The sequence below is a fragment of the Eurytemora carolleeae genome, unplaced genomic scaffold (assembly GCF_000591075.1).
Source record: "Eurytemora carolleeae unplaced genomic scaffold, Eaff_2.0 scaffold1110, whole genome shotgun sequence".
In the NCBI taxonomy this organism is placed as follows: domain Eukaryota; kingdom Metazoa; phylum Arthropoda; class Copepoda; order Calanoida; family Temoridae; genus Eurytemora; species Eurytemora carolleeae.
Window position 1 is genome coordinate 27,015 of NW_019397028.1, and position 13,874 is coordinate 40,888.

A 13,874-nucleotide genomic window follows, 5' to 3' on the forward strand; every position below is an offset into this window, starting at 1 on the left:
ATGTGCAGGTTCAAGATGTGCACGCACAAGATGTGCACGCACAAGATGTGCACGTTCAAGATGTGCAGGTTCAAGATGTGTAGGTTCAAGATGTGCAGGTTCAAGATGTGCACGCTCGAGATGTGCAGGTTCAAGATGTGCAGGTTCAAGATGTGCACGCACAAGATGTGCACACAGAAACGCAAATATCAAGCAGTATTTCTCTAATGCATTTTTAAAATGTTTATGTCTTTGACTGCATAAAATTACAAGTGAGTTGGTGAGGTAAAACTAAAGGCCAACATTTGATGACTAAATTTCAGATTTGTCTAGATATAAGTGTGAGGAGAGAGGTCTTATGATAATATGTAAATAACAGCTATATACGCGACGATGATTTTATTTGATTTTTTGTTATTATATCAACTATGAAAAGCAGTAAATCTCCCGCTTGACCCCCTTATGAAAAAGTTAAAGTGTTCTTGTGCCTTCAAGTATCGTTATGAGCTACAGAGTTCACGACTAAAGAACAATAATTTCGTGTTCCATGGTAATAGTGTGAAAATATTAAAACATTCAAACTTTTAAAAAGTTTTTTTTTCATAGAAAATGAAAAAAATACTTGTTCATCATTTTAACAGCTTCACCATCTTCTTACAAACATTTATATATAGAAAAAAAATGAAAAATAAACAATAATGTTGGTTTAAAGGGACTGTAAGCGTAATTCCATGCAACGCTGGCAATGCCCGATTCACAACGGTACCCTTAGAAAGCGTTATCTGCTCAAGTATGAATTAGATATCAATGTTTAACAGTTTAAAAACTGATTATTTTCAATTAAGATTTCTCTACAAAAGTGACTTGGACATTTCTACAACGGGGAAACGTATAAGATTTGTGCGGATTAAATACTTTTAAACTTTAAAAAAAACGACAATATCTTCCACATCACGGGTAGCCATAGTACATTTGAATTTCCTAGCCGGGTCAACCTTTCCGGTTCCAGTTTGTACTGTATCGCCTGGACATTGGTTAAATAAAGCAGGCCCTCAATAAGGACTAGCCGGTGCAACAATGTTGACGCGGTCAGACTTTAGGTTGAATTTACTTTTTCTGAAAGGTCAGAGGTGCGTGACATGATTGAGCAGATAAAGATTTTAAGAGAACTGCTGTCGATCGGGCATTGCCATCTATGAATAGAGGTTGATTTGAAATTACGCTTACAGTCTCTTTAAGTTTGAATACACTAACCTGTTTATCCGAGAGTGGAATATTTGCTCTTGCAATTCTCTCCTTTCTTTTCCTACAATTTTAGAAAAAAGAAAGTTATCAAGATTTATCAGAATTCTGTTTTCTAGAATATATAAAAGAATATATTTCTTAGATAATATAAGAATTGATCTTTTCTCTTTACAATGAAGAGTTTTGAGAAATAACTATTTAATAACTATTCTTACGAAAATATGATTTGGTGCAGGTCTTAATAAAGAAAATTTTATGTACAGAAAATTGTTAAGTTTATAGGGACTACCAATGAAACACGAAACCACAACGCCACATTTTAAACATTTAACTAAAAAGTAAATTTTATAGTATTCTATTTAAATAAAAGTAGAAAAGGGGCGAAATATTTTCCCATTTTAGAACGATAAATAAACTACAAAAAACTACTTTTATACAAAATTGTATATATATTAATTTTCGTATAAATTTGACACAGTTGTAAATCAATTTCTCGAGATAGGAACATCAGATAAAACTTTCATGGGTCACGATCGAGAGCTAAAGTGATTAGCTTTCAGTCTATACCCCCTTTCAGTTTTCCTTTACTGTCCCTTTAAGTCACCTCGCGATTATTGTGCAAAAATAACAGTTAAATTAAACGTAACGGATAGGCCGATAAAAAAAAGGATAGGCAAAAAAGAAATAGTTCGTTTTATGTAAGAACTTAAAAAAACCTCACGGACGTTTACATAACTTTGCCTAACCCTAACAAACAAAATGCTTCGATCAGGAAAAACCGACCAACCAACCTTAACCAATCGACCCACAAACCCACTAACCAATGCACCTGTAGCATTTTCTGTTGTAATGCATATCACGATCTTTATTATCCATGTTATCAATATATCTTATCTATTTCAATTTAACCCTGACCGGCCAATGCGGTCAGTTTAATTTCACCTGTATATAAATAAAATACTACATGAAACTTTGTGTTATACGGACGTATACAGAGCCTTGATTTTTGGTTAGAGATTGAGAGCCTTGAGTTTTGGCTAGAGATATGGTCAGTGAGACTGTAATTAGACTTTGAGTAGCGTAATCTCAGGACCTAGATTTATTACACACCAACCAACCAAATAACCATCTAACCAACCTACAAACCAATCAACTAACTAACCAACCAACCAGCCAACCAACCAACCAACCAACCATCTCACCAACCTACAAACCAACCAACCAACTAACCAACCAGCCAACAAAGCAACCAGCCAGCCAGCCAACCAACCAACCAACCAACCAACCAACCAACCCACCAACCAACCAACTAACCAATTTAACCAACTTTGTAAGATAAGAATTACTAATTTAAATAAGAGATCAAAGATTTTCAAGAATACCGCTCTATGAATTATAAACCGAAGTTCAATTGATATTACGTGTGGAGTCCCTTTAATTTTGACTTGTTAGCAGTATTCCATTATAATCAAAGGTCAACAAATTTCAGGGAAGTCAACCTTAAAAATGTTGTTGTTCAAATATGCCAAAAAAAATAAAAAAGGTTTTATATTTAATTGACCACTCATTATCTTATTATTTTACAAAAATAATTTATAAATAAATAAGAGCCTTTTCAAACGAGACAAAGGGCTTTTCAACGACTAATAGTACAAATAATAAATATTTGTTCTGATGGTATTCAAGTTTCTTTATGTTTGTTGGTATAGACTAATTAAGTACCATAAACATCGCTTTTCAGTAAAATGCACGTGATCATACTCCAACGCGTTGTTCTTGATTTTTAGACATATATTTATTTCAAACCATACATTTTCCTCAAAATATTCGCTTCATAATGACTTTACATAGGGCAGTCGTTGAAATTACTAGTGAGTAGTGACCTTACAATTAAAGAGAGTTATACACTATTCATAAAGCGTTTCTCTTTAAACCATTTTTCGATTAATAATGTTGCAAGATATCGTCGTTTGGTTAGCTTAAAAACCCGACACTTACATTTGTCCAAACCAAACAAAATCCTGAGGTTACAAAATTACGAAGCAACAAAAAGTGTTAGAAGTTATTGACACATTTTGTTCATCATAACTTATTAATATGCAATATACGTTTCTTTATTTTATTGTGATTTGATGCATTTTTGTAAGAACTTTGTTTAGTTTTATTTTTAATAATGAAAAAATCCAAAAAAACATTCAAACAGAGCATTTTACATATATTTGTCAAGAATAATATAATAATAGCGCAAAACTTGATCTGTAGCTGGCTAACCTGTACAAATTCAACTTGTTGCAAGCCACAACAAGAAATTGCATTAGTGGGACAAGTAACTATTTTCTAGTGTCACAGTAATCTATATATAAATTTGGCTTGTCTGTCTGTTTGTCTGTCTGTCTGTCTGTCTGTTTGTATCCAATAAACGTCAAAACGGCTGAACCGATCGGGCCCAAATTTTTTGTGGGACATCTAGGGACCCCAGGGAAGGTTTATGAATGATTGAAATTTTAAACATTTGTCTCCATCAAAATTCGATCTTCATTAAATTTTTTAAAATTTTGAAAATCCACGAAATGTTTTGTGAAAATCCGCGAATTATTTTTGTTTTGTTTTACGATGTACACAAAGAGAACATGTTCACAATTAATTTAGAAGATGGGCGCGAAGCGCCCTCTAAGGCTAGTAATACAAATTTTGCGATTCACTGCAAAAAAAATCCCGCATGTGCTTTGTATTTTTTCGAAGACTAGCTTTTAAAAATTGAATTTAAGAAACAATTTAATTGTATTAAGGCAATTTTAATCAAGAGGAATTAAGTCTTCGCCACAACGTTACATTTTATAATCCCTGTATATTTGCAACCTGATGGTGTAACCCTTTGATATTTCAAACTGAGATTATTTGATCTTACATAACTCATAGTTTGAAAAATCTAAAGTCTAGTCATTGGGTTTCAAAGAAACAGGAATTAGAAAATTAGAGTTTGTGACAAAGACTCAATTCCTTTGATCAAATTTTCCTGAAACTGAATTAAACGCTCTTGCGCATGGAAACCCTATAGCTGCTGGATGTTGCAGGATCGGGCGAATGTCAATTCCTATTATTCTTATTCCCTGATGTCAATGTTAGGAAAATGTTGTGTCGGGCAAGTCCCTCGGCGAAATGAAATTTGCGCAAATGTATTTTTGGGACTTGTCCTATAGGGCTTTAATGCTTTTTAAAGAAACTATATGAACAACATAAAATAGTCAAAAGAAGATTTTGGATGGATATCTTGTCCATTTAGTTATTTAGAGAATGGTTTACCTGGAAGGATAGTTTATCATCTTTGTTAACGTCTCCAAGATTAAGGGAAGCTTCTCTTTTTCTCTCTAACAGTTCACTCATTTCTGCCAGGTCAAGATACTTAAATATTACATCTTTAAACATTTTTTCATTTCTGCCAGATCAAAATACTGAAATATTACATCTTTAAACATTTTTTTCATTTTTGCCAGATCAAGATACTTAAATATTAAATCTTTAAACAGTTCAATCATTTTTGCCAGGTTAAGATACTTAAATATTACATCTTTAAACAGATCACTCATTTCTGCCAGGTCAAGATACTTAAAAATTAAATCTTTAAACAGTTCACTCATTTCTGCCAGGTCAAGATACTAAATATTAAATCTTTAAACAGTTTACTCATTTCTGCCATGTCAAGATACTTAAATTTTAAATCTTTTAACAGTTCACTCATTTCTTCCAGGTCAAGATACTTAAATATTAAATCTTTAAACATTTCATCATTTCTGCCAGATCAAGATACTTAAATGTTACATGGCTAAAAATTTGCAATATAATGATAAATATCTACTTGATCCAAAAGGATTAAAAACACAAAAGTGTAACTGTTACCACATTTTAAACGTTTAAATTTTTTTGGATTTTGGAAAATGAATTAAATCTTGAAAAATTCATCCACGTAGTAAACCTTCATGATAACAACTTAGGATTTAAAGAACTAAAAATAGCGTTATAAATAACGGTATTTTGCTTTTCTTAAACAATCATACTGTATTTTAGTACTTACATCTGTGATAAGCTTTAACTCTTCACTCATAATATTTGAAAACAATGAACTATTTTTAGTTTAGATGCCACTCCCAAGTTAAATCCCTGACATTGAGAGCAGAGACGTCTAGCGGCCAAAAAAAACGTTGAAAATCGTCCATAAAAATAAAAAATATCATGAAATTTCAACTATATATGAGTATATTGAATTGAATTTGACATTTAAAGGTTGTTTAATATCTAAATGATTAGTTCTTTATTTAATTGGTTTATACACGGTCCGGGTGGAATGATGCCACTTTGTGAGATCGACTTTGACATTTTCAACCATTTTCTCCTTATCGGATATACAGATAAAAGTAAAATTAGTAGTTATCGATATCAAATTCAATTCGATATCAGCCTACATTCACTTTCACTTTAATGTTCAGAGTGGTTCGGTGTTGTAATCCCATATTTCAGACAAAAGTTTTACAATCCTATACATATTTAGTAAACCTATTGTACATGAGTAAGTAAGTGTACTGCACCTCGTTTTCCTCCTTGTACTCCTGGTTCAGCTCTGTAATAAGAAGAAGTCTAATCTCCTGTCTATCCAAAAAACCGTCAGAGTTTATATCATGAAGATGGAAGAATTGAGATTCATTAAACTCAGTCAGATTCTAAAAATAAAAAGAATTGAACGATTCATCATAATGTATCAGCCTATCAGGCACCTTTGATCAACCAGAGCTGGGAACTTTTTGTTTTGCATACTCATAATCCAGATCACTTGATCTCGATATCCATTGCGGGCACTTTTTTAATTCACTATAACAGAACTATACTTCATATCTTCATTTTTAAATATCCCACCCTAAACTAAAACTCCCACCAACCTCTGACTGGGTACGATTACTGTGGGGGATATAGATTAGAGATTAAATCAATCTTCTGATAAACAAAATATCAAGATTAATAATTGATCTCTATATCCACAATACAAGAGTTCCCATAGCTCAGGACTGGACGCGGTTTCTTCAATTTGAATTCAATCCCGCTTCAATATATTTCAGTCTGAAACCTACCAATTAAGTGCAAATACAGTCTAGGAAGGTAATCAGCGGAACAAATGCCCATATCCGGAGAAGCACCACGTGGTTCTCAACAGAAATAAAAACAAAATAATTTTACTTGAGTAACATTTAATAAAAACCATCTTTTATCAAAACTATTGAAATGTAGTTTTGTTTTCCGTTTCACAAAAGTTGAAAACAAATAGTCTGTAGTTTAAATGAAGGTTCGTTAATGTTGAAAAATAAAAACTAATCTAAAACTTTAGTTAGTTTCCTTTGATTCCTATCTATCTATAATAAAGCTCTTCACTTATATACAGGGTGTCCCAAAAAACATGGCAATTCAGTGACGAATTGGATATCGTCTTTGTTATGAATTAGCATTGTAATATATAATTTCAAAAGCCATAATATTATTATGTCTGCTAGAGTTTATTTTATGAAAAGGGTCAAAGACTGTAAAGATGTGTCTATAATGTCTCCGGAAGATGAACAGTGAAGACGGAAAAGTTTACTCTGTTTTTATACTGTAATTTTCTGGTTTTATTTAGTACAACTGTATGCAGTCAAAACATGGACAAACAAAATGTGAACATAGCAGATGAATCTCTTAAAAATTACAGCTTTCTCAGTAGGTATCACTATACTAAATCAAAGAATTATTTAAAAAGACGATATCGAGTTCATCACTAAATTCCCATGTTTATTGGGACACCCTGTATGTATATAGATGTTAATCTATTGGGCCAAACGACTGAACCAAATTGGCTGGTTCTAAAAATTTTGAGAAAACCCCGGGCCCTTCAGTTAGTTTGTTATGTATGTAATTGTAACTGATTGAGATCAAATTATTGTTTATTTAATCAGAATGATCCAAATCTCCTAATTATCCCCTAATTGTCTTCTTTTTCTGACGTAAAATCATACATTCTGACATTTATAATAAACCTTTCGATGATGGGGTACTTTAAACACATGCATTCAGGGGGGATTGTCAAATTTTTTAAGTTATTCATGAGCATGAGATGATGTGATGTGATTCCAATTCTGGAAATTATTTTCAAAATTTTTAAAGATTCGGTGTGTAATTCAAAAACCCAAAAATTTAAACCACCCTCAGAAAAAAAACTGTTTAAAGTTAAGTAATGTGCGCCTGCATCAGTAAAAGGTAACATACAGGGTTTTAACAGAATATAAAATGTAAAACTAATTAGCTAAACCCTTTATTGCATATGTGTCTTCATGCAAAAATGATTTTACATAATTTATAAATCCATGAAGAATAAATTCCAATTCTGAAATCATTTATCAATGTTGATTAAATTCATTAATCAGAATCTAACAATATCTACTGATCAATATAATAAGGTATGGATGAAATATTTGAGCTGATAACAGAATATCTCTAGAGAAATTGAGTTTTCGCCTCAAACTGAGCTTTTCACATGCTTATATCTTTGTAATTAGATGTCATAGACCTTTAATATTTCACACTTTAACTATTTTTTCTATAGGAATCAAAATGTTGACAAATCTAAGGTCTTAACCCAATAATGTTACATCATTGGGTTACAACAATAAAGGGATTAGAAAATTGATTTTATTTGGCAAAGACTCAAACTCTTTGATAATCTTCACATCTTAATACCTAGATGTCGTAAACCTTTGATATTTCAATCTATAATTTTATTAGATGAAAAAGATAAAGCTTGAAATATAAAAGGGTTACAATATCAAGTTACAGAGATACCAGGATTGAACAAAAAATTAACTTTGATGCGAGTTATCAGTTTTTTCCGAGGACAAAAAAAGCTACTTACCATATGATCTTGTACGTGCCATACTTGTTTCATCTAAATTGAAGAAAATTAAAATAAACCAGCGAAAAAATTTAAGAGTTATTGAAAACTAATTCAAGTGATTCTTGATTTTGGAGATAATGGTTCTCTTCGCATGGGCAGCTTTATTGGAATTCCCAGGAATTGAAAAATTGACAAACTGTCTTCCTTAATTTTGAGAAAAAAACAGGAACGGTTGGGAATAGGGGTTAATTTGAACCCTAAATTGTGTACCCCTCCCACCTCAAACCCAGGAACGGTTGGGAATAGGGGTTAAATTAAACCTTAAATTGTTTACCCCCGCCCCCCCCCCAAAAAAATAAAAAAAATATCTCAATTCAATCTTTTTAGCTTTTAATTCAGATGTTTTAGTTTAAGAAATGTAATTATTAATTCCTTAAAGACCAACATGTGGTTTTAATTAAATTTTAAGTTAGTTTTTAATGCAAAGTCAAATGGCTCAATTTGAATTTTTCAAGAAACAAAAAACCTTATTCATGCTGAGTGGGTTGTCAAGATGGATTTTTTTTTCACTCTCAGACTCAAACAATATCTCTAACCTTCTTTTTTCAGCTTTACTCTGTAACAAAAGTAAGATTTAAACATAATTATAATTCTAGAAAATCTATTTTTTAACTAAACAAGGCCAATTCTGTTTTTTTTTGTCACAAAATTACTCGTGGTAAGAATATTTGCAGAAAAAACCCGGGTAGAATCTTAGAGTCTGAAACCTAGTCTTAGACGCCGGGCCGACCTCCTCAGACCCTCTGTTTTTGGAAAAAAATATCAAATTTCACCAAATATATGTAATATGAGCAAAAACCATTAAAATATTTGAGCATTCCTCTCCCCATCCCTTTCTTCAAGCACCCCTCCATCGTCTGGAGAGGTCTTAAATACAAGACCCTGTTATTTTTTAGAAAGTTTGAAGTCTGATTTTTTTTTCATTTTCTGTATCTTTCACACTCTGGCTGATCAAGTAAAAAGTAAAACTAGACAGAAGCAACCAAAAACCCTCTCTTCGCCAAAACATTGGTTAATTGCTTTTTCTTGGATCGGGTCTTTCATCGCGCGTTTATACTAAAATTTTCCACTGTGCACATTGTGTTAGAAATGAAAATGTTAGACTTTTCTAATAAAAAGACGTTACTTCCACATGCATCAACAATGTTAAATTATGTTTTACTTGAGCGTGAAGTATTTGTTGTTCTCTCTTAAACTTTTTCATCATCTCATGTTCTTTAAATTGTTTTTCTCGTTCAGCATTTGCAGTATCATCTTTTCATAGAATGTATCATGTATCAAGAATATTGTGTATAAAGCAAAAGGTAGCATATATTAGGTTGCAAATTAAACCTTATTCTGAGGATAAACATAGCTTTATGTTTCTTATCTTTCTACAAGGCTTTCATGCATTGAAATGAAAGCGGAACATGTTTTGCAGATTTTTCTAGTTTTTTTCTTGTGGATTTCCAAAATTTTGAAAATCTGATCTGCTAAGAACCTTTCCTGTTGCGATGGGATAATGTGATAAACCACAAACATTTTAGTCTTATTAAGTCAGAAGTTTTTTTTTTATATAAAAACCGACCAACAAACAGACAAACCGAATCAAACGATGTATAGATTTCTATATATAAATAGATATTAAATAACATCAAATATCAATTTTAGAATACTTAAGAGCTTTTAAATGTAGAAATTTAACTAACAATTTATAAGTTGATTTACAGGAAGAAATCAAAAATCTAAAATCTAAATTTTGAATCCTTAAAATCCTTAAAAATAAAATTTAAATTTTATGTCTTGATACACTCCTGCTTGTAGAATGGTATCTCCAGACTTGACGTGGGTGTCATTTAAGAAATTATCATCCAGTAGAGGAACATCTTTAAATTCATATTTTTCGGGTTTTTCTCCTAAAAATAGATTTTTTTCAATAACTGTTCAATTTTTACAATTCTCCTTCCTTTTTAGAAAATATGAAAAGATTTAAACTACATTTAGAAAATACAATTGCCAACCGGAAACCAGTTTTTTTTGAACAGTTCACTCTGGGAATGACAAAACCCGTAGTAAAAACTGAATTCAAAAATGTGTAAATCGTTTAGGTTATTTGATCATTGTAAACAACAAAAATTCTTGTCCAAAAAAACCCTTTGTTTTCCTTAGATTATAAATAAAACATTGAATCGAAAAGAAATGATCAGTATTGAGTGGATTACGGTTATTTTGCTACGAATATGACAATGAAGCTTTCAGACAAACAGCTATACGTTACAAAAGTAACTTTTTCCTTTTTAAAATTCTAATTAGCATAAGCGGTCACGGTTTAAAGAAAAACAGTTGAGTCTTTAAATTGAGTCTTTATCACACACCCTGATTTTCAAATCCCTATATTTTTGCAACCCAAAGACGTAGACCTTAGCTGTTTTAAACTATTAATTCTATTGATATCAAACAGTGTAAGTTTGAAATATCAAAGTTCTACACCAACAGGTTGCAAAGCAATAGCTGGATAGAAAATTTGAGTTTGTGGCAAAGAGTCGGTTCCTTTGTTTATTTTTTTTCATTTTACCTTTAGCAAAGCTTTCCCTGATATTTCTAATTCTTTCCTCTTCAAACTTTTCAAACTCATCAGATTTAACCACATCTTCGTTACCGACACTGTCCCACTAAATATACAGGCTGAGTAAAAAAAAGGGTGAATAGCGAGATCTTGCATATAATAGAGCATTTTTATTGGTAATCAACTCGTTTTTGACAAATGTATAAAGTTTTTGATTTTTTTAAAGAGAATCTGAATATTCCCATTGAACAAATCTGCGAAACTTTTTTTTACACAACATTTGATAAGTAGAAAAACAAAAGTGCGAGTAATACTCAAATATACCTTATTGAGCCTATTTCTAGATGCTTGCACATAAAAACTTTATTAGGGAGCAGATTTGTTGCCTTTTCTGATAGAATGAACAGTAGTACAAATAAGTCAAGCATTCGTTTACTTTATAATTTGTTTGAAAATTACCAACGAATAGTTTATGTAAAAATTGTAATGTGTTGGTGGACAATTTGTCCAAAAATTTTTCAAACAAAATTTAACGTTTTCAAAATTACCAGATGATCAGAATTGGAAAATACCTCTCGTTTAGAAACTGCGAGATATAAGATCAAACAATTTTTCTGTTAACGATTTAACTATCATGAATTTAATGATATAAATTTAGGGTTGTTAATCGTTTTTTGTTTCGTTTTCAAAAACGATCGTTTCGTTTTCGGAAAAAAAGATCGTTTTTAAAAACGACCCACTCGTTTTGAACTTTTAGAAAACGATTAGCGATCGTTTTTGAAAACGATCGCTTTTATTAAAACGATTTGCGACCGTTTTTATACGATTGTTTTTTAAAAAAGCCAGTTACTGGATTGGTGTCCAGACTGGTGTTCACGGGTTCGATTCCCGTACTCCACACAAACCTGTGGTTTCAAAAACATCTGAAGCCGACATCTGGTTTAGCAGTTATGACCACCTGACGGATGTAGGAGGACAGAGGGGCGGCTGTCAACAACTCTCGCAGCGAAAGGGTGCGTGCTTTCTGCTCAACAAGAAAGAAGCTTCAAGTGGGATTGGTCCAAGTGAATGACGATGAAGAGAGGAATGGAAGACAAGCAGGGAGAGTCTATGGTTGCCAGCTATAGGTACCTGGGGGTATCCAATCCGGGCTTACAGATGTTAGGGAGCAATGAGTGTGATGTTTCCTATCAGTACGGCACCCGGGCCTCATTCCAGTATATCAGAAGGATTCCTGCACTCTATATTCTCAGGCCTAAGAAGAATCTTAGGCAGCTGGAATCTTGTCAACCCTCTTCTCAGAATGAATGAAGCGTGGATATCCGAATGTGCTGCCAGATTACAACCCCTGGTAGATCAATATAAAAAACCCAGACAACACCAAACTTTCGCAATAGAAAAAATTCCGAGATTTGATCGTAACAACCCGACCATGTCCTGGGGACAAAAAATCTCTTTTAAAAAAAGTTTTTTAAAAAAGATCGTTTTTTTCGTCGTCGTTTTCATAACGAAACGATCGTTTTTCTGAAAAATGAAAACGTTAACATCCCTAGATATAATTTGTTTCTTATGTACTGACCAACAAGTGATATTCATATTATTTATTCATTTTATAATTTGAATTTTTGAGATAGGTAAAAATGTCTAAATTTAAATAAGAAAATACGCACGAGTGTATCATTTAATATGCTGATAGCGGATTTTAAGAATTTAATTTCACGCACTTTCTCTGAAACTATACTCATCTAATCTGTTTCAGATTTTAAGGTGTGATAGATATAATATATTTCCGCACTTTTGTTTACTCATCTAATTTCGAGTAAAACATAATTAGTGGATTTTTTAAAGGGTCTATCAGATTGTCTTTAAAAAAATTCAAACATTTCATACTTATTTGTTAAAGTGAGATTATCAAATAAAAATGCTTTAGTATATGCAAGATCTTGCGATTCACCCTTTTTTTGACTCACCCTGTAGAACAAATTGTGAAAGTCTTTCTTAAAAAAGACCGGGGTTTCTAATATTTTTTTCTTTAGATAATTAGCATTATGCTAAATTTTCTTAATGTGTTTCCTACGCTCTATCTTTTGTTGTAAGAAAAAGTCAAAGAATAAAAAAAAACTGAAGACACGTACGTCATTACGTCAGTAGGTCACTAAACTAAGCTGAACCTAATATACCTATTTTTTGAAGAGGAAGTCGAAAAATTCTAAATTATTTTTTATTCCTCTTTAAAATTTAAAATGTATTTTGTTGAAGTTTCTTATGTAGTCCATGGAGGGGACCCCCGGAGGTTCACCAAGAATTCCAAAATTCATCAGGGATAATTTATATTGCTTTCATCGAATTTCACATAAAAAAATGATTTAAGACATGAGTCACTACACACACATGACTAATAAGATTTGTAATAATCTCGACCTCCAGCATGGACACCGCCCTGAAAAACGTCTCGTAGTTCTAGGAGGTGTCCATGATTAACTTTTTTTCTCAATTGCATTCTTGCGATAGGGTTGCATTTTAAAAGTCACGTTTATACACAGCATTATGGTATTTTCTAAGATAATATAAAACAACCTTTTCGTCTTCGTCGTCTCTCATAGTATCTTGGAATTCTTCAAAATCTATCAACATGTCTAAACATCATTATCCTCATCAAAATTATCATTATTATCATCATCAATATTATCATTATTATCATTATTATCATTATTATCATTATTATCATTAGTATTATCATTATTATCATTATTATCATTATCATCATTATCATCATTATTATCGATATCATTATTATTATCATTATTATTATTAATATCGATATCATTATTATTATTATTATCATTATTTTCATTATTATCATTATTATCATTATTATCATTATTATCATTATTATCATTATTATCATTATTATCATTATTATCATTATTATCATTATTATCATTATTATCATTATTATCATTATTATCATTATTATCATTATTATCATTATTATCATTATTATCATTATTATNTTTTTGCAGATTCTAAAAGTAGAGCGCAAGAGCTTTCCAATGATGTATCATTTGTCATATTTCGACATCAAACATGGGAATATCCTGGTTTTCAAGTACCCCACCAGAGATACGGTTAATT

General features: G+C 31.6%; 1 protein-coding gene across 2 annotated transcripts in view; it reads right to left on the reverse strand.

Moving 5' to 3' along the window:
* Window positions 1-13,371, reverse strand: part of LOC111711245 (nucleobindin-1) — a 23,905-nt gene extending 10,534 nt beyond the window's left edge. For both annotated transcript variants that reach the window (XM_023485542.1, XM_023485541.1), the window contains exons 1-8: window positions 13,317-13,371; window positions 10,749-10,845; window positions 9,988-10,089; window positions 9,357-9,448; window positions 8,661-8,750; window positions 8,153-8,185; window positions 5,808-5,939; window positions 4,528-4,626 (exon numbers count right to left, since the gene is read on the reverse strand). In XM_023485542.1, coding sequence (XP_023341310.1) covers window positions 4,528-4,626; window positions 5,808-5,939; window positions 8,153-8,185; window positions 8,661-8,750; window positions 9,357-9,448; window positions 9,988-10,089; window positions 10,749-10,845; window positions 13,317-13,340 — 669 coding nt within the window. In that variant the 5' untranslated portion in view covers window positions 13,341-13,371. The remainder of the gene's footprint in view (window positions 1-4,527; window positions 4,627-5,807; window positions 5,940-8,152; window positions 8,186-8,660; window positions 8,751-9,356; window positions 9,449-9,987; window positions 10,090-10,748; window positions 10,846-13,316) is intronic.
* Window positions 13,372-13,874: the final 503 nt, after the last annotated feature.